Genomic DNA, 27,627 nt, shown 5'->3' with positions numbered 1-27,627 from the left:
ATAGTGTATAAGAGGTCAGGCTGGGCCTAATATAGTGTATAAGAGGTCAGGCTGGGCCTAATATAGTGTATAAGAGGTCAGGCTGGGCCTAATCTAGTGTATAAGAGGTCAGGCTGGGCCTAATCAAGTGTATAAGAGGTCAGGCTGGGCCTAATATAGTGTATAAGAGGTCAGGCTGGGCCTAATATAGTGTATAAGAGGTCAGGCTGGGCCTAATATAGTGTATAAGAGGTCAGGCTGGGCCTAATATAGTGTATAAGAGGTCAGGCTGGGCCTAATATCGTGCTTCTACACCTGCATTGCTTGCTGTTTGGGGTTTTAGGCTGGGTTTCTGTACAGCACTTTGAGATATCAGCTGATGTACGAAGGGCTATATAAAGGAATTTGATTTGATTTGATTTGATTAATATAGTGTATAAGAGGTCAGGCTGGGCCTAATATAGTGTATAAGAGGTCAGGCTGGGCCTAATATAGTGTATAAGAGGTCAGGCTGGGCCTAATATAGTGTATAAGAGGACAGGCTGGGCCTAATATAGTGTATAAGAGGTCAGGCTGGGCCTAATATAGTGTATAAGAGGTCATACAATACGTTTTGTAGTGAGTCCTATGTTGTTGATGTGAAGAATAATTGCTGGTCTGTGGTGTGTAATGAGGAGCAACCAGACGCTACTGGTCTGTGGTGTGTAATGAGGAGCAACCAGACGCTGCTGGTCTGTGGTGTGTAATGAGGAGCAACCAGACGCTGCTGGTCTGTGGTGTGTAATGAGGAGCAACCAGACGCTGCTGGTCTGTGGTGTGTAATGAGGAGCAACCAGACGCTGCTGGTCTGTGGTGTGTAATGAGGAGCAACCAGACGCTGCTGGTCTGTGGTGAGTAATGAGGAGCAACCAGATGCTGCTGGTCTGTGGTGTGTAATGAGGAGCAACCAGACGCTGCTGGTCTGTGGTGTGTAATGAGGAGCAACCAGACGCTGCTGGTCTGTGGTGTGTAATGAGGAGCAACCAGACGCTGCACTTCACACATTTATGAAATTGCTTATTCCAGTTACTAATAAACATGAAAGGGACTGTAAAAACGGTTAAATTCCCTTGGATTGGCGAGGAATTAAAAAAATGGTATGGTTGAGAGGGATGAGGCAAAAGATAAAAAGATAAATTATACAAAGAATGATAGTTAAAAGATTTGAAGCTCCTTAAATTACATTTAGAGAAAAAAGGCAAACTCATTTTTAGGCGAAAAAAAAAAAGGAAATAAAAGGGGTCTATCCCTGAAAAGTTTCATATAATAATAATAACTCTAATAAACAATTGCTGGTTTTTAGCACCAAATGACTACTTTCTGTGAACACACACATAATGGACAATGATGGTGGTGTACTTCTAGCAACTCCCTTATTCTAACATATAGACAAACAATAGTTTGAGTCAAAAGCTTGTGTCTGACATACAGCAAAGTAACAACCAAGATAACCTTCTCAAATGTTCCACAAAAGAAAAGACAAAAAATCCCTCTTGAACATATTTTTGGTCCGATTCCACTCGAGGGGTTGAGTGAGTCACAGTGATTCATCCCATCGATCAACAGAACAGATCATCCTCCTCTTCCGTGTCACAGGAAGGCACTGTCTGTTCACTGACACCTGTTTCCTGTATGTTGGCGGTGGTGGTGTAGAACCACGGATGGATAAGCACCTCGGTGGTGGTCAGTCTGTCCCATGGTTCTTTCCTCAGCAGGGAGCGCAGCAGACACTTGGCCCGGGGAGAGAGGCCCTCGGGAAGGCAGCACTGGCCCCACCGGATCTTGGAGAAGAGGGTAGCTCGGTCTGGGTCGTGGAAAGGGTAGCGTCCCACCAGCATAGTGTAGAGCATCACCCCTAGGGACCAGACGTCCGCCTGCTTCCCGGAGTAGGAGCTGGAGCCGTTCAGGATCTCTGGGCTGACGTAGGCTGGGCAGCCGTGGGTGTCTGACATGGAGTCATCTTCTCCTTCTAGAACCCTGCAGTCCTCCAGGCCTTCCAGCTTCACATGGGTCCTACAGGACAACAAAGAGCATATTAGCAGAGAGGAAGAGGCAAAGCAAGAGGCTCCACTCCCTTAAAAATCTGTTCAGGAGAGAATACAGCAATAAGCAGACCAAGTGGGGATGTTTTGTATCGCGGTTTATGAAAGAGTTGCAGATTTGATCAACATTTGGTTGTTTATTTTGCTTATTTTTAATCAGAAGATATTTCTGATTCTATGAAGGGCAAATTACTAAACCATACCATCATACCTAAAGACAACACAGCATGGTTTGGTTATTAGAGATAGGACAACACAGCATGGTTTGGTTATTAGAGACAGGACAACACAGCATGGTTTGGTCATTAGAGATAGGACAACACAGCATGGTTTGTTTATTAGAGACAGGACAACACAGCACGCTTTGGTCATTAGAGACAGGACAACACAGCACGTTTTGGTCATTAGAGACAGGACAACACACATTGATGTACTACAGTATCACCTCACAGCCAGACACATCCAGTCAAACACCCATTCACTCACTGTGCTACAGCCATATTAATAGCTTAAGTCCATGGGTTTATTTGTTGGGGGGTGTCCCTTAACAGAGTCTGGAGAGGACAAGCTAATGATCGGAGACTGGATGGCATGTGTCCCAAATGGAGCCCTATTCCCTACACAGCCTGTGCCTTTGACATTCTGGTCAAATGTAGTGCACTATAAACATTGAGTGCACAAAATATTAGGAAATCCTTCATGGCATCAAAGTAAATATTATTATATACGTGATTAGCAGATGTTATTGGTCACATGGTTAGCAGATGTTATTGGTCACATGATTAGCAGATGTTATTGGTCACATGGTTAGCAGATGTTATTGGTCACATGGTTAGCAGATGTTATTGGTCACATGGTTAGCAGATGTTATTGGTCACATGGTTAGCAGATGTTATTGGTCACATGGTTAGCAGATGTTATTGGTCACATGGTTAGCAGATGTTATTGGTCACATGGTTAGCAGATGTTATTGTCACATGGTTAGCAGATGTATTGGTCACATGGTTAGCAGATGTTATTGGTCACATGGTTAGCAGATGTTATTGGTCACATGGTTAGCAGATGTTATTGGTCACATGGTTAGCAGATGTTATTGGTCACATGGTTAGCAGATGTTATTGGTCACATGGTTAGCAGATGTTATTGGTCACATGGTTAGCAGATGTTATTGGTCACTGGTTAGCAGATGTTATTGGTCACATGGTTAGCAGATGTTATTGGTCACATGGTTAGCAGATGTTATTGGTCACATGGTTAGCAGATGTTATTGGTCACATGGTTAGCAGATGTTATTGGTCACATGGTTAGCAGATGTTATTGGTCACATGGTTAGCAGATGTTATTGGTCACATGGTTAGCAGATGTTATTGGTCACATGGTTAGCAGATGTTATTGGTCACATGGTTAGCAGATGTTATTGGTCACATGGTTAGCAGATGTTATTGGTCACATGGTTAGCAGATGTTATTGGTCACATGGTTAGCAGATGTTATTGGTCACATGGTTAGCAGATGTTATTGGTCACATGGTTAGCAGATGGTATTGGTCACATGGTTAGCAGATGTTATTGGTCACATGGTTAGCAGATGTTATTGGTCACATGGTTAGCAGATGTTATTGGTCACATGGTTAGCAGATGGTATTGGTCACATGGTTAGCAGATGTTATTGGTCACATGGTTAGCAGATGTTATGGGTCACATGGTTAGCAGATGTTATTGGTCACATGGTTAGCAGATGTTATTGGTCACATGGTTAGCAGATGTTATTGGTCACATGGTTAGCAGATGTTATTGGTCACGTGGTTAGCAGATGTTATTGGTCACATGGTTAGCAGATGTTATTGGTCACATGGTTAGCAGATGGTATTGGTCACATGGTTAGCAGATGGTATTGGTCACATGGTTAGCAGATGTTATTGGTCACATGGTTAGCAGATGTTATTGGTCACATGGTTAGCAGATGGTATTGGTCACATGGTTAGCAGATGTTAATGGTCACATGGTTAGCAGATGTTATTGGTCACATGGTTAGCAGATGTTAATGGTCACATGGTTAGCAGATGTTATTGGTCACATGGTTAGCAGATGTTATTGGTCACATGGTTAGCAGATGTTATTGGTCACATGGTTAGCAGATGTTATTGGTCACATGGTTAGCAGATGGTATTGGTCACATGGTTAGCAGATGTTATTGGTCACATGGTTAGCAGATGTTATTGGTCACATGGTTAGCAGATGTTATTGGTCACATGGTTAGCAGATGTTATTGGTCACATGGTTAGCAGATGTTATTGGTCACATGGTTAGCAGATGTTATTGGTCACATGGTTAGCAGATGTTATTGGTCACATGGTTAGCAGATGGTATTGGTCACATGGTTAGCAGATGGTATTGGTCACATGGTTAGCAGATGGTATTGGTCACATACACATGGTCAGCAGATGTTAATGGTCACATGATTAGCAGATGTTAATGGTCACATGGTTAGCAGATGTTATTGGTCACATGGTTAGCAGATGTTATTGGTCACATGGTTAGCAGATGTTAATGGTCACATGGTTAGCAGATGTTAATGGTCACATGGTTAGCAGATGTTATTGGTCACATGGTTAGCAGATGTTAATGGTCACATGGTTAGCAGATGTTATTGGTCACATGGTTAGCAGATGTTATTGGTCACATGGTTAGCAGATGTTATTGGTCACATGGTTAGCAGATGTTATTGGTCACATGGTTAGCAGATGTTATTGGTCACATGGTTAGCAGATGTTATTGGTCACATGGTTAGCAGATGTTATTGGTCACATGGTTAGCAGATGTTATTGGTCACATGGTTAGCAGATGTTATTGGTCACACGGTTAGCAGATGTTATTGGTCACATGGTTAGCAGATGTTATTGGTCACATGGTTAGCAGATGTTATTGGTCACATGGTTAGCAGATGTTATTGGTCACATGGTTAGCAGATGTTATTGGTCACATACACATGGTTAGCAGATGTTATTGGTCACATGGTTAGCAGATGTTATTGGTCACATGGTTAGCAGATGTTATTGGTCACATGGTTAGCAGATGTTATTGGTCACATACACATGGTTAGCAGATGTTATTGGTCACATACACATGGTTAGCAGATGTTATTGGTCACATACACATGGTTAGCAGATGTTATTGGTCACATACACATGGTTAGCAGATGTTTTTGGTCACATGGTTAGCAGATGGTATTGGTCACATGGTTAGCAGATGTTATTGGTCACATGGTTAGCAGATGTTATTGGTCACATGGTTAGCAGATGTTATTGGTCACATACACATGGTTAGCAGATGTTATTGGTCACATGGTTAGCAGATGTTATTGGTCACATACACATGGTTAGCAGATGTTATTGGTCACATGGTTAGCAGATGTTATTGGTCACATGGTTAGCAGATGTTATTGGTCACATGGTTAGCAGATGTTATTGGTCACATGGTTAGCAGATGGTATTGGTCACATGGTTAGCAGATGTTATTGGTCACATGGTTAGCAGATGGTATTGGTCACATGGTTAGCAGATGTTATTGGTCACATGGTTAGCAGATGTTATTGGTCACATGGTTAGCAGATGTTATTGGTCACATACACATGGTTAGCAGATGGTATTGGTCACATACACATGGTTAGCAGATGGTATTGGTCACATACACATGGTTAGCAGATGGTATTGGTCACATACACGTGGTTAGCAGATGTTATTGGTCACATGGTTAGCAGATGTTATTGGTCACATGGTTAGCAGATGTTATTGGTCACATGGTTAGCAGATGTTATTGGTCACATGGTTAGCAGATGTTATTGGTCACATGGTTAGCAGATGGTATTGGTCACATGGTTAGCAGATGTTATTGGTCACATGGTTAGCAGATGTTATTGGTCACATGATTAGCAGATGTTATTGGTCACATACACATGGTTAGCAGATGTTATTGGTCACATGGTTAGCAGATGTTATTGGTCACATGGTTAGCAGATGGTATTGGTCACATGGTTAGCAGATGTTATTGGTCACATGGTTAGCAGATGTTATTGGTCACATACACATGGTTAGCAGATGTTATTGGTCACATGGTTAGCAGATGTTATTGGTCACATACACATGGTTAGCAGATGTTATTGGTCACATACACGTGGTTAGCAGATGTTATTGGTCATATGGTTAGCAGATGTTATTGGTCACATACACATGGTTAGCAGATGTTATTGGTCACATGGTTAGCAGATGTTATTGGTCACATGGTTAGCAGATGGTATTGGTCACATGGTTAGCAGATGTTATTGGTCACATGGTTAGCAGATGTTATTGGTCACATACACATGGTTAGCAGATGTTATTGGTCACATGGTTAGCAGATGTTATTGGTCACATACACATGGTTAGCAGATGTTATTGGTCACATACACGTGGTTAGCAGATGGTATTGGTCACATACACATGGTTAGCAGATGGTATTGGTCACATACACATGGTTAGCAGATGGTATTGGTCACATACACATGGTTAGCAGATGGTATTGGTCACATACACGTGGTTAGCAGATGTTATTGGTCACATGGTTAGCAGATGTTATTGGTCACATGGTTAGCAGATGTTATTGGTCACATGGTTAGCAGATGTTATTGGTCACATGGTTAGCAGACGTTATTGGTCACATACACATGGTTAGCAGATGTTATTGGTCACATACACATGGTTAGCAGATGGTATAGGTCACATACACATGGTTAGCAGATGTTATTGGTCACATGGTTAGCAGATGTTATTGGTCACATACACATGGTTAGCAGATGTTATTGGTCACATACACATGGTTAGCAGATGGTATTGGTCACATACACATGGTTAGCAGATGGTATTGGTCACATACACATGGTTAGCAGATGGTATTGGTCACATACACATGGTTAGTAGATGTTATTGGTCACATACACATGGTTAGCAGATGGTATTGGTCACATACACATGGTTAGCAGATGTTATTGGTCACATACACATGGTTAGCAGATGTTATTGGTCACATACACGTGGTTAGCAGATGGTATTGGTCACATACACATGGTTAGCAGATGGTATTGGTCACATACACATGGTTAGCAGATGGTATTGGTCACATACACATGGTTAGCAGATGGTATTGGTCACATACACGTGGTTAGCAGATGTTATTGGTCACATGGTTAGCAGATGTTATTGGTCACATGGTTAGCAGATGTTATTGGTCACATGGTTAGCAGATGTTATTGGTCACATGGTTAGCAGACGTCATTGGTCACATACACATGGTTAGCAGATGTTATTGGTCACATACACATGGTTAGCAGATGGTATATGTCACATACACATGGTTAGCAGATGGTATTGGTCACATACACATGGTTAGCAGATGGTATTGGTCACATACACATGGTTAGCAGAAGGTATTGGTCACATGGTTAGCAGATGTTATTGGTCACATGGTTAGCAGATGTTATTGGTCACATGGTTAGCAGAGGTTATTGGTCACATACACATGGTTAGCAGATGCTATTGGTCACATACACATGGTTAGCAGATGTCATTGGTCACATACACGTGGTTAGCAGATGGTATTGGTCACATACACATGGTTAGCAGATGGTATTGGTCACATACACATGGTTAGCAGATGGTATTGGTCACATACACATGGTTAGCAGATGGTATTGGTCACATACACGTGGTTAGCAGATGTTATTGGTCACATGGTTAGCAGATGTTATTGGTCACATGGTTAGCAGATGTTATTGGTCACATGGTTAGCAGATGTTATTGGTCACATGGTTAGCAGACGTTATTGGTCACATACACATGGTTAGCAGATGTTATTGGTCACATACACATGGTTAGCAGATGGTATAGGTCACATACACATGGTTAGCAGATGGTATTGGTCACATACACATGGTTAGCAGATGGTATTGGTCACATACACATGGTTAGCAGAAGGTATTGGTCACATGGTTAGCAGATGTTATTGGTCACATGGTTAGCAGATGTTATTGGTCACATGGTTAGCAGAGGTTATTGGTCACATACACATGGTTAGCAGATGCTATTGGTCACATACACATGGTTAGCAGATGTCATTGGTCACATACACATGGTTAGCAGATGGTATTGGTCACATACACGTGGTTAGCAGATGGTATTGGTCACATACACATGGTTAGCAGATGGTATTGGTCACATACACGTGGTTAGCAGATGGTATTGGTCACATACACATGGTTAGCAGATGTTATTGGTCACATACACATGATTAGCAGATGTTATTGGTCACATACACGTGGTTAGCAGATGTTATTGGTCACATACACATGGTTAGCAGATGGTATTGGTCACATACACGTGGTTAGCAGATGGTATTGGTCACATACACATGGTTAGCAGATGGTATTGGTCACATACACGTGGTTAGCAGATGTTATTGGTCACATACACGTGGTTAGCAGATGTTATTGGTCACATAGTTAGCAGATGTTATTGGTCACATACACGTGGTTAGCAGATGTTATTGGTCACATACACATGGTTAGCAGATGGTATTGGTCACATACACGTGGTTAGCAGATGGTATTGGTCACATACACATGGTTAGCAGATGGTATTGGTCACATACACGTGGTTAGCAGATGTTATTGGTCACATACACGTGGTTAGCAGATGTTATTGGTCACATAGTTAGCAGATGTTATTGGTCACATACACGTGGTAGGCAGATGTTATTGGTCACATACACATGGTTAGCAGATGGTATTGGTCACATACACATGGTTAGCAGATGTTATTGGTCACATACACGTGGTTAGCAGATGGTATTGGTCACATACACATGGTTAGCAGATGTTATTGGTCACATAGTTAGCAGATGTTATTGGTCACATACACGTGGTTAGCAGATGTTATTGGTCACATACACATGGTTAGCAGATGGTATTGGTCACATACACGTGGTTAGCAGATAGTATTGGTCACATACACATGGTTAGCAGATGTTATTGGTCACATACACATGGTTAGCAGATGGTATTGGTCACATACACGTGGTTAGCAGATGGTATTGGTCACATACACATGGTTAGCAGATTCTATTGGTCACATACACATGGTTAGCAGATGGTATTGGTCACATACACGTGGTTAGCAGATGGTATTGGTCACATACACATGGTTAGCAGATGTTATTGGTCACATACACATGGTTAGCAGATGTTATTGGTCACATACACATGGTTAGCAGATGGTATTGTCACATACACATGGTTAGCAGATGGTATTGGTCACATACACGTGGTTAGCAGATGGTATTGGTCTCATACACATGGTTAGCAGATCGTATTGGTCACATACACGTGATTAGCAGATGTTATTGGTCACATACACGTGATTAGCAGGTGTTATTGCGGGTGTAGCGAAATGCTTGTGTTTCTAGCTCCGACAGTGCAGTAATATCTAACAAGTAATATCTAACAATTTCACAACACATACCCAATTATATAGACGAGCAATGACAGAGCGGCATAGACTAAGACTCTACAAGGCGTTGAAAGCACTCCACAGCTGGCCTCATGTTGAATCCAATGTTTCCACACAGTTGTGTCAAGTTGGCTTGTTGTCCTTTGGCTGGTGGACAATTCGTGATAAACACACAAAACTGTTGAGCGACCAATCTTTTGGTCTTTCCCATTCAACCTCTGAATGGCACACATACACGTCTCAAAAGGCTTCGACATCCTCCTTTAACCTGCCTCCTCCTCCTCCTCTCTCCCCCCTTCTCTCCTCCCCCTCCACTTCTCTCCTCTCCTCCCCCCTCCTCTTCTCTTCTCTCCTCTCCTCCCCCCTCCCCTTCTCTCCTCTCCCCTTCTCACCTCCCCCCCTTCTCTCCTCTCCCCTCCTCTTCTCTCCTCTCCTCCCGCCTCCCCTTCTCTCCTCTCCCCTTCTCTCCCCCCCTCCCTCCCCTTCTCTCTCCCCCCACTTCTCTCCTCTCCTTCTCTCTCCCCCCACTTCTCTCCTCTCCTCCCCCCTCCCCTTCTCTCTTCCCCCTCCCCTCCCCTCTCCCCCCACTTCTCTCCTCTGACCCCTCCCCTTCTTTCCCCTCCCCTTCTTTCCTCTCGCCCCTCCCCTTCTCTTCTCTCCTCCCCCTCCCCTTCTCTCCCCTCCCCTTCTCTCCTCCCCCTCCCCTTCTCCCTCCCCCACTTCTCTCCTCTCCCCCATCCCTTCTCTCCTCTCCCCCTCCCCTTCTCTCCTCTCCCCTTCTCTCCTCCCCCCTCCCCTTCTTTCCTCTCCCCCCTCCCCTTCTTTCCTCTCTCCTCTCCCCCTCCCCTTCTCTCCTCTCCCCTTCTCTCCTCCCCCCTCCCCTTCTTTCCTCTCCCCCTCCCCTTATCTCCTCTCCCTTCTCTCCTCTCCCCCCTCCCTTCTCTCCTCTCCCCTTCTCTCCTCTCCCCCCTCCCCTTATCTCCTCTCCCCCTTCTCTCCTCTCCCCCCTCCCCTTCTCTCCTCTCCCCTTCTCTCCTCTCCCCCTCCCTTATCTCCTCTCCCCTTCTCTCCTCTCCCCCCTCCCCTTCTCTCCTCTCCCCCCTCCCCTTCTCTCCTCTCCCTTCTCTCCTCTCCCCCCCTCCCCTTATCTCCTCTCCCCTTCTCTCCTCTCCCCCTCCCCTTATCTCCTCTCCCCTTCTCTCCTCTCCCCCTCCCCTTCTCTCCTCTCCCCCCTCCCCTTCTCTCCTCTCCCCTTCTCTCCTCCCCCCTCCCCTTCTTTCCTCTCCCCCCTCCCCTTCTCTCCTCTCCCCTTCTCTCCTCTCCCCCTCCCCTTATCTCCTCTCCCCTTCTCTCCTCTCCCCCTCCCTTCTCTCCTCTTCCCCCTCCCCTTCTTTCCTCTCGCCCCTCCCCTTCTCTTCTCTCCTGCCCCCTCCCCTTCTCTCCCCTCCCCTTCTCTCCTCCCCCCTCCCCTTATCTCCTCTCCCCCTCCCCTTCTCTCCTCCCCCTCCCTTCTCTCCTCCCCCTCCCCTTCTCTCCTCTCCCCTTCTCTCCTCCCCCCTCCCCTTCTCTCCTCTCCCCTTCTTTCCCCTCCCCCCTCCCCTTCTCTCTCCTCCCCCCTCCCCTTCTTTCCTCTCCCCCCTCCCCTTCTTTCCTCTCCCCCCTCCCCTTCTCTCCTCCCCCCCCTCCCCTTCTCTCCTCTCCCCTTCTCTCCTCTCCCCTTCTTTCCTCTCCCCCTCCCCTTCTCTCCTCCCCCTCCCCTTCTCTCCTCTCCCCTTCTTTCCCCTCCCCCCTCCCCTTCTCTCTCATCCCCCCTCCCCTTCTTTCCTCTCCCCCTCCCCTTCTCTCCTCCCCCCTCCCCTTCTCTCCTCTCCCCTTCTTTCCCCTCCCCCCTCCCCTTCTCTCCTCCCCCCTCCCCTTCTCTCCTCTCCCCTTCTTTCCCCTCCCCCTCCCCTTCTCTCTCCTCCCCCTCCCCTTCTTTCCTCTCCCCCCTCCCCTTCTCTCCTCCCCCCTCCCCTTCCTCTCCTCTCCCCTTCTTTCCCCTCCCCCCTCCCCTTCTCTCTCCTCCCCCCTCCCCTTCTTTCCTCTCCCCCCTCCCCTTCTCTCCTCCCCCTCCCCTTCTCTCCTCTCCCCTTCTTTCCTCCCCCCCCCCTTCTCTCCTCTCCCCCCTCCCCTTCTTTAATATCCTCCTCTTCATCAGAGTTCTGTTGGTGTCGTGTTCCTGGTTGTTTTATTAAAAATGTTTCACCTGCTTCCCGACTCACACGCCCCATCATTACACATCTACACTGATTGAAAATGGATTTAACAGGTGACAATCAATAAGGCATCATTGCATTCACCTGGATTCACCTGGTCAGTCTGTAATGGAAATGGGTTTGTACACTCAGTGTATATATAGGGAATACGGTGTCATTTGGGATTTAGCCCATATCTGACCCACTTGTAACCCAAGAAAGACAATGTAGAGAGTTTTATCAGCGGCTAACATTGTGGTCTGTCAGAGAGAGAGGCTGCAAACAGCCCTGGTGCATAGCGACAGAACGGAAAAGAGAGAGACATCTCAATGTGGAGTAGTCCTCTTCTCTTTTCTCCTCTCACTCCTCTTCTCTCCTCTCTACTCACTCCCCTCCTCTCCTCCCCCTCCTCTTTTCTCCTCCACCTCCTCCTCTCTCCTCTCTACTCCCTCCTCTCCTCCCCTCCCGTTCTCTCCTCTCCTCCCCCTCCTCTTCTCTCCTCTCTACTCCCTCCCCTCCTCCCCTCCTCTCACTCCTCTTCTCTTCTCTCCTCCCCCTCCCCTTCTCTCCTCTCCGCTCCTGTCATCTAGGTCAAATGTCTGGTGTGTCTGCCTGCCTGGTGTGTGTCTATGTATCTGACCTGGAAGCAGAGTGTTGCTATGTCAGCCACCCACGTCAACATCTAGCTAGCTAAAATTATCTCTGTGTGAGGCTGGCTATATAAACAAAGTCTCGGTTCATGATCTCCAACTTTCTCTGAGCGCCTCCCTCCCTCCTACCCTCCCTCCTCAGTGCAGTGGAGTGACCCTTTGCAGCCATATTGCTATAAGAGAGACTCCGGGTCCTTAATCTGTCTGCCTGCTTTCATTTGTTCACTTTGGCCTTGCTTTTAAATGTCACAGGTCGCTGGGAAGGAAGTGTTGCTGTTGAAACTCTGCATGGAACAGTTATGTTAAGAGTGGAGAGGACTATGGGAAAAGGAGGTGGTAATAGAGGGCTATGGGAGGTGGTAATAGAGGACTATGGGAAAAGGAGGTGGTAATAGAGGACTATGGGAAAAGGAGGTGGTAATAGAGGGCTATGGGAGGTGGTAATAGAGGACTATGGGAAAAGGAGGTGGTAATAGAGGACTATGGGAAAAGGAGGTGGTAATAGTGGACTATGGGAGGTGGTAATAGAGGACTATGGGAAAAGGAGGTGGTAATAGAGGACTATGGGAAAAGGAGGTGGTAATAGAGGACTATGGGAGGTGGTAATAGAGGACTATGGGAGGTGGTAATAGAGGACTATGGGAAAAGGAGGTGGTAATAGAGGACTATGGGAAAAGGAGGTGGTAATAGAGGACTATGGGAGGTGGTAATAGAGGACTATGGGAAAAGGAGGTGGTAATAGAGGACTATGGGAAAAGGAGGTGGTAATAGAGGACTATGGGAAAAGGAGGTGGTAATAGTGGACTATGGGAGGTGGTAATAGTGGACTATGGGAGGTGGTAATAGAGGACTATGGGAAAAGGAGTGGTAATAGTGGACTATGGGAAAAGGAGGTGGTAATAGTGGACTATGGGAAAAGGAGGTGGTAATAGAGGACTATGGGAGGTGGTAATAGAGGACTATGGGAAAAGGAGGTGGTAATAGAGGACTATGGGAAAAGGAGGTGGTAATAGTGGACTATGGGAAAAGGAGGTGGTAATAGAGGACTATGGGAAAAGGAGGTGGTAATAGAGGACTATGGGAAAAGGAGGTGGTAATAGAGGACTATGGAAAGGAGGTGGTAATAGAGGACTATGGGAGGTGGTAATAGAGGACTATGGGAAAAGGAGGTGGTAATAGAGGACTATTGAAAAAGGAAGGTGGTAATAGTGGACTATGGGAAAATGAGGTGGTAATAGAGGACTATGGGAAAAGGAGGTGGTAATAGAGGACTATGGGAAAAGGAGGTGGTAATAGAGGACTATGCGGAAAAGGAGGTGGTAATAGAGGACTATGGGAAAAGGAGGTGGTAATAGAGGACTATGGGAATAGGACGTGGTAATAGTGGACAATGGGAGGTGGTAATAGAGGACTATGGGAAAAGGAGGTGGTAATAGTGGACTATGGGAGGTGGTAATAGAGGACTATGGGAAAAGGAGAGGGTAATAGAGGACTATGGGAAAAGGAGGTGGTAATAGAGGACTATGGGAAAAGGAGGTGGTAATAGAGGACTATGGGAAAAGGAGGTGGTAATAGAGGACTATGGGAAAAGGAGGTGGTAATAGTGGACTATGGGGAAAAGGAGGTGGTAATAGAGGACTATGGGAAAAGGAGGTGGTAATAGAGGACTATGGGAAAAGGAGGTGGTAATAGTGGACTATGGGAAAAGGAAGGTGGTAATAGAGGACTATGGGAAAAGGAGGTGGTAATAGTGGACTATGGAAAAGGAGGTGGTAATAGAGGACTATGGGAAAAGGAGGTGGTAATAGAGGACTATGGGAATAGGAGGTGGTAATAGAGGACTATGGGAAAAAGGAGGTGGTAATAGAGGGCTATGGGAGGTGGTAATAGAGGACTATGGGAAAAGGAGGTGGTAATAGAGGACTATGGGAAAAGGAGGTGGTAATAGAGGGCTATGGGAGGTGGTAATAGAGGACTATGGGAAAAGGAGGTGGTAATAGAGGACTATGGGAAAAGGAGGTGGTAATAGAGGACTATGGGAAAAGGAGGTAGTAATAGTGGACTATGGGAGGTGGTAATAGAGGACTATGGGAAAAGGAGGTGGTAATAGAGGACTATGGGAAAAGGAGGTGGTAATAGAGGACTATGGGAGGTGGTAATAGAGGACTATGGGAAAAGGAGGTGGTAATAGTGGACTATGGGAAAAGGAGGTGGTAATAGAGGACTATGGGAAAAGGAGGTGGTAATAGAGGACTATGGGAAAAGGAGGTGGTAATAGAGGACTATGGGAAAGGAGGTGGTAATAGAGGACTATGGGAAAGGAGGTGGTAATAGAGGACTATGGGAAAAGGAGGTGGTAATAGTGGACTATGGGAAAGGAGGTGGTAATAGAGGACTATGGGAAAAGGAGGTGGTAATAGAGGACTATGGGAAAAGGAGGTGGTAATAGAGGACTATGGGAAAAGGAGGTGGTAATAGAGGACTATGGGAAAAGGAGGTGGTAATAGAGGACTATGGGAAAAGGAGGTGGTAATAGAGGACTATGGGAAAAGGAGGTGGTAATAGAGGACTATGGGAAAAGGAGGTGGTAATAGTGGACTATGGGAAAAGGAGGTGGTAATAGAGGACTATGGGAAAGGAGGTGGTAATAGAGGACTATGGGAAAAGGAGGTGGTAATAGAGGACTATGGGAAAAGGAGGTGGTAATAGAGGACTATGGGAAAAGGAGGTGGTAATAGTGGACTATGGGAGGTGGTAATAGTGGACTATGGGAAAAGGAGGTGGTAATAGAGGACTATGGGAAAAGGAGGTGGTAATAGAGGACTATGGGAAAAGGAGGTGGTAATAGAGGACTATGGGAAAAGGAGGTGGTAATAGAGGACTATGGGAAAAGGAGGTGGTAATAGAGGACTATGGGAAAAGGAGGTGGTAATAGAGGACTATGGGAAAAGGAGGTGGTAATAGAGGACTATGGGAAAAGGAGGTGGTAATAGAGGACTATGGGAAAAGGAGGTGGTAATAGAGGACTATGGGAAAAGGAGGTGGTAATAGTGGACTATGGGAGGTGGTAATAGAGGACTATGGGAAAAGGAGGTGGTAATAGAGGACTATGGGAAAGGAGGTGGTAATAGAGGACTATGGGAAAAGGAGGTGGTAATAGAGGACTATGGGAAAAGGAGGTGGTAATAGAGGACTATGGGAAAAGGAGGTGGTAATAGATGACTATGGGAAAAGGAGGTGGTAATAGAGGACTATGGGAAAAGGAGGTGGTAATAGAGGACTATGGGAAAGGAGGTGGTAATAGAGGACTATGGGAAAAGGAGGTGGTAATAGTGGACTATGGGAAAAGGAGGTGGTAATAGAGGGACTATGGGAAAAGGAGGTGGTAATAGAGGACTATGGGAAAAGGAGGTGGTAATAGAGGACTATGGGAAAAGGAGGTGGTAATAGAGGACTATGGGAAAAGGAGGTGGTAATAGAGGACTATGGGAAAAGGAGGTGGTAATAGTGGACAATGGGAGGTGGTAATAGAGGACTATGGGAAAAGGAGGTGGTAATAGTGGACTATGGGAGGTGGTAATAGAGGACTATGGGAAAAGGAGGTGGTAATAGAGGACTATGGGAAAAGGAGGTGGTAATAGAGGACTATGGGAAAAGGAGGTGGTAATAGTGGACTATGGAAAAGGAGGTGGTAATAGAGGACTATGGGAAAAGGAGGTGGTAATAGAGGACTATGGGAAAAGGAGGTGGTAATAGAGGACTATGGGAAAAGGAGGTGGTAATAGTGGACTATGGAAAAGGAGGTGGTAATAGAGGACTATGGGAAAAGGAGGTGGTAATAGAGGACTATGGGAAAAGGAGGTGGTAATAGTGGACTATGGGAAAAGGAGGTGGTAATAGAGGACTATGGGAAAAGGAGGTGGTAATAGTGGACTATGGGAAAAGGAGGTGGTAATAGAGGACTATGGGAAAAGGAGGTGGTAATAGAGGACTATGGGAATAGGAGGTGGTAATAGAGGACTATGGGAAAAGGAGGTGGTAATAGAGGGCTATGGGAGGTGGGTAATAGAGGACTATGGGAAAAGGAGGTGGTAATAGAGGACTATGGGAAAAGGAGGTGGTAATAGAGGGCTATGGGAGGTGGTAATAGAGGACTATGGGAAAAGGAGGTGGTAATAGAGGACTATGGAAAAGGAGGTGGTAATAGAGGACTATGGGAAAAGGAGGTGGTAATAGAGGACTATGGGAGGTGTAATAGAGGACTATGGGAAAAGGAGGTGGTAATAGAGGACTATGGGAAAAGGAGGTGGTAATAGAGGACTATGGGAAAAGGAGGTGGTAATAGAGGACTATGGGAAAAGGAGGTGGTAATAGAGGACTATGGGAAAAGGAGGTGGTAATAGAGGACTATGGGAAAAGGAGGTGGTAATAGAGGACTATGGGAAAAGGAGGTGGTAATAGTGGACTATGGGAGGTGGTAATAGTGGACTATGGGAAAAGGAGGTGGTAATAGTGGACTATGGGAAAAGGAGGTGGTAATAGAGGACTATGGGAGGTGGTAATAGAGGACTATGGGAAAAGGAGGTGGTAATAGAGGACTATGGGAGGTGGTAATAGAGGACTATGGGAGGTGGTAATAGAGGACTATGGGAAAAGGAGGTGGTAATAGAGGACTATGGGAGGTGGTAATAGTGGACTATGGGAAAAGGAGGTGGTAATAGAGGACTATGGGAGATGGTAATAGAGGACTATGGGAAAAGGAGGTGGTAATAGAGGACTATGGGAGGTGGTAATAGAGGACTATGGAAAAGGAGGTGGTAATAGAGGACTATGGGAGGTGGTAATAGAGGACTATGGGAAAAGGAGGTGGTAATAGAGGACTATGGGAAAAGGAGGTGGTAATAGAGGACTATGGGAAAAGGAGGTGGTAATAGAGGACTATGGGAAAAGGAGGTGGTAATAGAGGACTATGGGAGGTGGTAATAGAGGACTATGGGAAAAGGAGGTGGTAATAGAGGACTATGGGAAAAGGAGGTGGTAATAGAGGACTATGGGAAAAGGAGGTGGTAATAGAGGACTATGGGAAAAGGAGGTGTTCTACAGGAAGACATTGAGGCTGTCTGTATGGGGGAGGAGGTGTTCTACAGGAAGACATTGAGGCTGTCTGTAGGGGGAGGAGGTGTTCTACAGGAAGACATTGAGGCTGTCTGTAGGGGGAGGAGGTGTTCTACAGGAAGACATTGAGGCTGTCTGTAGGGGGAGGAGGTGTTCTACAGGAAGACATTGAGGCTGTCTGTAGGGGGAGGAGGTGTTCTACAGGAAGACATTGAGGCTGTCTGTAGGGGGAGGAGGGGGAGGAGGTGTCCTATAGGAAGACATTGAGGCTGTCTGTAGGGGGAGGAGGTGTTCTACAGGAAGACATTGAGGCTGTCTGTAGGGGGAGGAGGGGGAGGAGGTGTCCTATAGGAAGACATTGAGGCTGTCTGTAGGGGGGAGGGGGAGGAGGTGGTAATAGCTTTTTACCAGTAAACTCTGATTGATATGAAGGAATTTTGAGTGTAGTAGTAAACAGTACTGTGAATAGGTGACCATGAAAAACAATAAACATTTTATTTGGCCAATAACCCGAATTACACCGTGAAACCAAAGTCTTCTTCCTCATTCGACTAAGGTTCAGAGTTGGGTAACACTTTACTTCAATGCTTGCAGTTAATAAATTATCACAAATGTGTCTCTTCCCGTTTAACTTCTGTGGGGAATGTGTTGTGAAATCGTGTAGGAAGGAATCGAAGTCTCCTCCCTTGCAGAAGGAAACCAAAGACGGTACAGTATGAAGAGAGACTGAAACTACCTCTCCAATAGAAATCCCCCATCACACTTGTAGGTGATGTCATGGCGACTTTGGCTAGCTGAGCTTATGCGTAGAAACACATCATGGGGTCTAAAGGTCATCCAGTTCGAACTGAGCATGTGCAGGCCGTCAAATCACAGGAACTCCTTCATTATAGAGTTGTTTACGTCGAAACATTTAAATAACGTGTCCGTTTGTCACTTTCACAAGGTTGGAGTAGTAACATGTTCAACTACTGAAGACTTTAGCTCAAATATCGGTTGTGCCTTTAGATTTGAAGAAAACAAAGGATATAATGTTTTCCTTCTCTCATTGACTTGTCATTGCTGCTATAACAGCCTCCACTCTTCTGGGAAGGCTTTCCACTAGATGTTGGAACATTGCTGCAGAGGGAATTGCTTCCATTCAGCCACAAGAGCATTAGTGAGGTCGGGCACTGATGTTGGGTGATTAGGTCTGGCTCGCAGTCGGCGTTCCAATTCATCCAAAAGGTTTTCGACGGGGTTGAGGTCAGGGCCCTGTGCAGGCCAGTCAAGTTCTTCCACACCTATCTTGACAAACCATTTCCGTATGGACCTCACTTTGTGCACGGGGGCTTTGTCATGCTGAAACAGGAACGAGCCTTCCCAACACTGTTGCACAAAGTTGGAAGCACAGAATCGTCTAGAATATCATTGTATATTGTAGCGTTAAGTTTTCCTTTCACTGGAACTAAGGGGCTTGTCCCAAAGCATAAAACACAGCCCTATATACTGTCCATATAGTCTACAGTACATGCACTAATGTGAAACATGGCATTTAATGAAAATATCAATGTGGAATGAACGGTCCTCCTACAGTGTTCGCCTAGGAGTACAATAACTACTGCGCACAGGGCTTGATATCACTGCCCCCGTTTAAGGACCACTTTCGCCTAATCCTGATTCGTTGAAATAGTCAATGAAGAAAAGCCAAACCAGAAACTACTGCTGATCACAATCACATAATTATACATGAGTCTTGACAGATTCTCACTGTTTACATGTGAATCTGTCCACAAGAGATTACTACAATTATAATCCATTATGTGACTTTCAAAAGCATGTAGAACCCCTTATATTGCATCAATTATCCCCTGCTCCTCCGCTCACCCTGTCTTGCTGCATATACTGCGTGTCTCTACCAAAATGTCAATGACATCAATCAAGGGCCCTTTCAGCGCTACATAGCTAAGCCAAGCTGAGTCGAGCCGAGTCGAGCTGAGCCAAGCTATGTTGTCCTGGCCTGGTTACATATCCACCATAAGTGCTGAAACAGTGGGGTCAAAAGAAAGGCAATATCTGACCCAGCTTGGTACGGGTTGGGTTGACAGGATAGTGTGTGAAAACGGTATGCGTGTCATCTCAAGTCTCTCTCTACCTTTTCCTGTCGGAGAAGACAAACTTGCGTAGCTTCAGGTCTCCTAATACGACGCCATGCTGGTGACAGTGTGACACGGCCGACGCCATCTGGTGAAAGAGCTGTGCCGCCCGCTCCTCGTCCAAACGCTTGCAGCTCTTAACGAAGGTGTGCATGTCCCCGTGGTCCTTCTCTAGGAAAACGTATGCCCAACGCTCCCCAAGGACAATGTCTCGGATACAGCTGATGTTCCTGTGGACCGGCAGGATGCGGTAGGCCCGGATCTTCTCCTGGTACAGACCCATGTCAAACACCTGTGAGAACAGAGAGAGGAGACGGGGATCTATCGATCAGGATTCAGATGTATTAGCTTAGAGTTTGGCCCCATTGGTGTCAGTCAATACGTATTATAATCGTCTAACAAATCCAATCCATTGAAAACAACTGATTTCAAATGTTTAGTATTTAAACCTGTAACCAGTGTGGGCTCTGCTTATTTATTAGAGTTATGCCCCCAAGGGGTGGAGAAAGTGGATTTACACCAATGATAAAATGAGACAGTTATTTAATGTGTTAAAATTAGGGGACGCAGGTCTCCCAAACTACACCTGGCTTTAATCTCATCTGTGACCAAGGTTGGTCTTTATTTAAGCACCTGGAACAGGAGAACGACAGCTCTACATCTCCACTCTGATGTTGACATATCATATTTCAGCCATTTCTGAGTCTACTGACTTGAACACAAATGAGAGGAGTTGATAGACAGGGGAGAGGGTGGGAAGTGTGACGGCATCTGTAACATCACATAAACTTGAATAAAAGGTGGCCCAGGTGAAGTAGGCATTTACCATATTATTGGGCTAGTATCTTATTAAGCTATTATCTTATTACTAGGCTATTATCTTATTATTAGGCTAGTATCTTATTAAGCTATTATCTTATTATTAGGCTAGTATCTTATTAAGCTATTATCTTATTATTAGGCTAGTATCTTATTAAGCTATTACCTTATTATTAGGCTAGTGTCTTATTAAGCTATTACCTTATTATGAGGCTATTATCTTATTATTCTGCTATTATATTATTATTAGGCATTTACCATATTATTAGGCTAGTATCTTATTAAGATATTACCTTATTATTGAGCTATTACCTCATTATTAGGCTATTATCTTATTATTATGCTATTACCTTATTATTAGTCTATTACATTATTATTGAGCTATTACCTCATTATCAGGCTATTATGTTATTATCAAGCTATTATCTTATTATTAGGCTATTATCTTATTATTAGGCTATTATCTTATTATTAGGCTATTATCTTATTATCAGGCTATTATCTTATTATTAGGCTATTATCTTATTATCAGGCTATTATCTTATTATTAGGCTATTATCTTATTATCAGGCTATTATCTTATTATTAGGCTATTATCTTATTATTAGGCTATTATCTTATTATTAAGCTATTATCTTATTATTATCTTATTATTAGGCTAATATCTTATTATTCTGCTATTATCTTATTATCAGGCTATTATCTTATTATTAGGCTATTACCTTATTATTACTTAATGCACAATAGGCGCACAAGGTATTGGATCATTGGCCACTGCTCATCAATTCATTGGTCTTAATGGATAAATGAATGATTTCCGATGATTAAAATAGGCTATTGTCACAGTTAAAACATTGTATAATGACACCAAAGGGTTAATGAAGATCAGGATATGCATCATGTGAGATTGGTGCTGTTGAGCAACACAGGACATATCAGAAACAATCATTAATTAAAAGGAATTGCATAATGAATGAGTATAGTCTTTGCGCTTACCTTGCACACCATCGCGTCTCCCGTGTCAATGTTGAGTGCGCTGTGTATCCTGTCCCTGGCAGCCATATGTTGGATCAGAAATTGGCCTATCCGAGACGGACCTTGATTGTTCGGGGAGCCGCTCAAGAGGACCGGGGAAACAGGGGAACCCGGCGAGCTATCGAGAAACCCCACGTCACCCATACACTCGATCAGCCTAGCGCATTTGGACACCGGCTCGTTACCTGTTTCTGAGTCCACACGTTTCTGTCCGACTGTTCCACTGCGGATGCATTGGACCGGGTTACTCCACTGAACGTTCATCATTCTAATAGAGCGCGAGTTGTTATGATGAATTGTTGTTTATTGTAGTTTATGCGCACGGAGCAGCTGCAGTCCTAATGGATTTCATCCAACTGCAAATCTAACTTCTCAGGTTAAAATATATATTTGCATGCTGATCAGAAAACTGGTTTTTGGAATGGATCCTTCAAATATGACAAATTCTTTCCTTCATCCAGGTTCTGTGTCAAGCACTGTCGTCGGTTTTGGAAGACATTCCTAGTCAGTCCACAAAATGTCTCCCAACGGTGCGTCTGGACTGGAGACAGAAGTCCGGGGCGAGAGCGCTGTACTTTTGGTGTGAAATTCTCAGCGCTGTATCGAGGAGTGAGAGACTGTCTTGCTCAAGCAGAGAGAGAGAGAGAGATCTACACAGCCCTGTTGATTGCAAAGCTCTGTGCTCAGTCAATCATTGGGCCGCTGGACCTCCGCCGGGTTCAGCCTCTTGAAAAGCACTGTACCGCCCCAGCGATGAAGTAATCCACACACGCACGCACACAAGCCACTTGAAGCCGCACGGGTAGAGTAAAATAACCATGGTTGGTTCCGCCATCCGCTGTAAAAACATCACACCAACAGGTGAATGGTTACGTATTGTTATGATATGTCAATAACAAAACATGTGACGCAAATGCAAATACTGTTTGATTCATCAAAACAAGTGACCCGGACAATGATTAACTTTTTATTTCGACAGTTCTGGCTCTTCTGATAAACTCGGCACACTAGCCTAGGCTACATTTCAGTAATGATATAACCCCTAATCATAATATAATGTCAGTCATATCATGTGACAAGGCCGCAATAAACAGTGCATATGAACCATATAGTCCTACTATGAACAGGGTTAATACTGCAGTAGGGATTTTCCATAGTAGAAGCCCTAGAATGATCTAAAGTACTAGAATTTAACAGCTGAACGTGTTTTCCTTGCATGTTAGTTGTGTTCATGAATCAACCTCCATAAAGGTTGAGTGGTGGTAGAGTAGTCTATAGTCTGTAGTCTGGCTCAATCATTCACATAAACTGCAGGCCTTCCTGTCGTTGGTGTAGTTTACTTCCGTAAAAATACTTTAAATTACTACTTTGTCTTTTTTAGGGTTTCTGTACTTTACTCTACTTTTTATATTTGTTGACTACTTTTTTATTTTAACTTCACTTTTCCTAAAGAAAATAATGCACTTTTACTCCACTACATTCCTAAAGAAAATAATGCACTTTTACTCCACTACATTCCTAAAGAAAATAATGCACTTTTACTCCACTACATTCCTAAAGAAAATAATGCACTTTTACTCCACTACATCCTAAAGAAAATAATGCACTTTTACTCCATACATTTTCTTTGACACCCAAATGAACTCGTTACATTTTGAAAAGGAAAATAGTCCTGTTCAAGAGAACATCCCTGGTCATCTCTACCGCCTCTGAGCTGGCGGACTCATTAAACAGAGAACATCCCTGGTCATCTCTACCGCCTCTGAGCTGGCGGACTCATTAAACAGAGAACATCCCTGGTCATCTCTACCGCCTCTGAGCTGGCGGACTCATTAAACAGAGAACATCCCTGGTCATCTCTACCGCCTCTGAGCTGGCGGACTCATTAAACAGAGAACATCCCTGGTCATCTCTACCGCCTCTGAGCTGGAGGACTCATTAAACAGAGAACATCCCTGGTCATCTCTACCGCCTCTGAGCTGGCGGACTCATTAAACAGAGAACATCCCTGGTCATCTCTACCGCCTCTGAGCTGGCGGACTCATTAAACAGAGAACATCCCTGGTCATCTCTACCGCCTCTGAGCTGGCGGACTCATTAAACAGAGAACATCCCTGGTCATCTCTACCGCCTCTGAGCTGGCGGACTCATTAAACAGAGAACATCCCTGGTCATCTCTACCGCCTCTGAGCTGGAGGACTCATTAAACAGAGAACATCCCTGGTCATCTCTACCGCCTCTGAGCTGGCGGACTCATTAAACAGAGAACATCCCTGGTCATCTCTACCGCCTCTGAGCTGGCGGACTCATTAAACAGAGAACATCCCTGGTCATCTCTACCGCCTCTGAGCTGGCGGACTCATTAAACAGAGAACATCCCTGGTCATCTCTACCGCCTCTGAGCTGGCGGACTCATTAAACAGAGAACATCCCTGGTCATCTCTACCGCCTCTGAGCTGGCGGACTCATTAAACAGAGAACATCCCTGGTCATCTCTACCGCCTCTGAGCTGGCGGACTCATTAAACAGAGAACATCCCTGGTCATCTCTACCGCCTCTGAGCTGGAGGACTCATTAAACAGAGAACATCCCTGGTCATCTCTACCGCCTCTGAGCTGGAGGACTCATTAAACAGAGAACATCCCTGGTCATCTCTACCGCCTCTGAGCTGGCGGACTCATTAAACAGAGAACATCCCTGGTCATCTCTACCGCCTCTGAGCTGGCGGACTCATTAAACAGAGAACATCCCTGGTCATCTCTACCGCCTCTGAGCTGGCGGACTCATTAAACAGAGAACATCCCTGGTCATCTCTACCGCCTCTGAGCTGGCGGACTCATTAAACAGAGAACATCCCTGGTCATCTCTACTGCCTCTGAGCTGGCGGACTCATTAAACAGAGAACATCCCTGGTCATCTCTACCGCCTCTGAGCTGGCGGACTCATTAAACAGAGAACATCCCTGGTCATCTCTACCGCCTCTGAGCTGGAGGACTCATTAAACAGAGAACATCCCTGGTCATCTCTACCGCCTCTGAGCTGGCGGACTCATTAAACAGAGAACATCCCTGGTCATCTCTACCGCCTCTGAGCTGGCGGACTCATTAAACTCACATTATTCGTTTGTAAATAACGTCTGAATGCTGTAGTGTGCCCCTGGCTATCCGTAAATGACAAATACAAGAAAATGGTTCCATCTGTTACTTTTGATACTTATTAAGTATATTTAAAACCAAATTCTTTTCGACTTTTACTAAAGTAGAATTTTACTGGGTGACTTTTACTAAAGTAGAATTTTACTGGGTGAATTTTACTGGGTGACTTTTACTAAAGTAGAATTTTACTGGGTGACTTTTACTAAAGTAGAATTTTACTGGGTGACTTTTACTAAAGTAGAATTTTACTGGGTGACTTTTACTAAAGTAGAATTTTACTGGGTGACTTTTACTAAAGTAGAATTTTACTGGGTGACTTTTACTAAAGTAGAATTTTACTGAATTTTACTTTACTTTGACTTTGACTTTAACTTGAGTCATTTTCTTTGAAGGCATCTTTATTCAAGTTGAACAGTTGGGTACTTTTCCACCAGTGCAACAAGACTATAGCAGGATCACAGTTGGGTACTTTTCCACCAGTGCAACAAGACTATAGCAGGATCACAGTTGGGTACTTTTCCACCAGTGCAACAAGACTATAGCATGATCACAGTTGGGTACTTTTCCACCAGTGCAACAAGACTATAGCAGGATCACAGTTGGGTACTTTTCCACCAGTGCTTGTGAACAAGACTATAGCAGGATCACAGTTGGGTACTTTTCCACCAGTGCAACAAGACTATAGCAGGATCACAGTTGGGTACTTTTCCACCAGTGCAACAAGACTATAGCAGGATCACAGTTGGGTACTTTTCCACCAGTGCTTGTGAACAAGACTATAGCAGGATCACAGTTGGGTACTTTTCCACCAGTGCTTGTGAACAAGACTATAGCAGGATCACAGTTGGGTACTTTTCCACCAGTGCTTGTGAACAAGACTATAGCAGGATCACAGTTGGGTACTTTTCCACCAGTGCTTGTGAACAAGACTATAGCAGGATCACAGTTGGGTACTTTTCCACCAGTGCTTGTGAACAAGACTATAGCAGGATCACAGTTGGGTACTTTTCCGCTAGTGCTTGTGAACAAGACTATAGCAGGATCACAGTTGGGTACTTTTCCACCAGTGCTTGTGAACAAGACTATAGCAGGATCACAATTGGGTACTTTTCCACCAGTGCTTGTGAACAAGACTATAGCAGGATCACAGTTGGGTACTTTTCCACCAGTGCTTGTGAACAAGACTATAGCAGGATCACAGTTGGGTACTTTTCCACCAGTGCTTGTGAACAAGACTATAGCAGGATCACAGTTGGGTACTTTTCCACCAGTGCTTGTGAACAAGACTATAGCAGGATCACATTTGGGTACTTTTCCACCAGTGCTTGTGAACAAGACTATAGCAGGATCACAGTTGGGTACTTTCCCACCAGTGCTTGTGAACAAGACTATAGCAGGATCACAGTTGGGTACTTTTCCACCAGTGCTTGTGAACAAGACTATAGCAGGATCACAGTTGGGTACTTTTCCACCAGTGCTTGTGAACAAGACTATAGCAGGATCACAGTTGGGTACTTTTCCACCAGTGCTTGTGAACAAGACTATAGCAGGATCACAGTTGGGTACTTTTCCACCAGTGCTTGTGAACAAGACTATAGCAGGATCACAGTTGGGTACTTTTCCAGCAGTGCTTGTGAACAAGACTATAGCAGGATCACAGTTGGGTACTTTTCCACCAGTGCTTGTGAACAAGACTATAGCAGGATCACAGTTGGGTACTTTTCCACCAGTGCTTGTGAACAAGACTATAGCAGGATCACAGTTGGGTACTTTTCCACCAGTGCTTGTGAACAAGACTATAGCAGGATCACAGTTGGGTACTTTTCCACCAGTGCTTGTGAACAAGACTATAGCAGGATCACAGAAAGATTAACAGGGTATTCCCATGAAGTCAAAGCTCAATGTATCTCAACCAAAAATAACAAGGAACATAATCGTTCTATAGCAATACAGTACAGTCAAATATCTTCATACCAGTCAGATTGCAAAGGGAACAGTCAGCACCCTCTTTCTGTTGACTACAAAGTTCAAGTGAGAGTTAGAGTCTCCTAAATGACACTCTGTTTCCTATGAAGTACACTACTTTAGGTCAAACAGGGCACTACTTTAGGTCAAACAGGGCACTACATTAGGTCAGACAGGGCACTACTTTAGGTCAAACAGGGCACTACTTTAGGTCAAACAGGGCACTACTTTAGGTCAAACAGGGCACTACTTTAGGTCAAACAGGGCACTACTTTAGGTCAAACAGGGCACTACTTTAGGTCAAACAGGGCACTACTTTAGATCAAACATAGGGCCCTACTATGAGTCACCTTGCTGTCCCCAGTCCACCTGGCCGTGCTGCTGCTCCAGTTTCAACTGTTCTGCCTTATTATTATTCGACCATGCTGGTCATTTATGAACATTTGAACATCTTGGCCATGTTCTGTTATAATCTCCACCCGGCACAGCCAGAAGAGGACTGGCCACCCCACATAGCCTGGGTCCTCTCTAGGTTTCTTCCTAGGTTTTGGCCTTTCTAGGGAGTTTTTCCTAGCCACCGTGCTTCTACACCTGCATTGCTTGCTGTTTGGGGTTTTAGGCTGGGTTTCTGTACAGCACTTTGAGATATCAGCTGATGTACGAAGGGCTATATAAATACATTTGATTTGATTTGATTTTGATTTGATACTTTAGATCAAACATAGGGCACTACATTAGATCAAACAGTACACTACTTTAGATCAAACAGGGCACTACTTTAGATCAAACACAGGGCACTACTTTAGATCAAACAGTACACTACTTTAGGTCAATCAGTACACTACTTTAGGTCAAACAGTACACTACTTTAGGTCAAACAGTACACTACCTTAGGTCAAACAGCGCGCTACTTTAGGTCAAAC

General features: G+C 44.8%; 1 protein-coding gene across 1 annotated transcript; it reads right to left on the bottom strand.

The window, feature by feature from the left end:
• Positions 1-954: 954 nt before the first annotated feature.
• On the bottom strand, positions 955-22,404 carry trib1 (tribbles pseudokinase 1). The gene is made up of 3 exons (XM_020504976.2): positions 21,546-22,404; positions 19,730-20,022; positions 955-2,031 (listed from the first exon to the last, which is right to left on the bottom strand). Exons 1-3 carry the CDS (start codon positions 21,849-21,851, stop codon positions 1,578-1,580), a joined length of 1,053 nt encoding a protein of 350 aa, XP_020360565.1. The 5' UTR covers positions 21,852-22,404; the 3' UTR covers positions 955-1,577.
• Positions 22,405-27,627: the final 5,223 nt, after the last annotated feature.

Source organism: Oncorhynchus kisutch, linkage group LG14 (genome assembly GCF_002021735.2).
Source record: "Oncorhynchus kisutch isolate 150728-3 linkage group LG14, Okis_V2, whole genome shotgun sequence".
Classification (NCBI taxonomy): domain Eukaryota; kingdom Metazoa; phylum Chordata; class Actinopteri; order Salmoniformes; family Salmonidae; genus Oncorhynchus; species Oncorhynchus kisutch.
The sequence above is the reverse complement of the archived record's forward strand: the minus strand, read 5'-3'. Positions and strand labels throughout refer to the sequence as shown.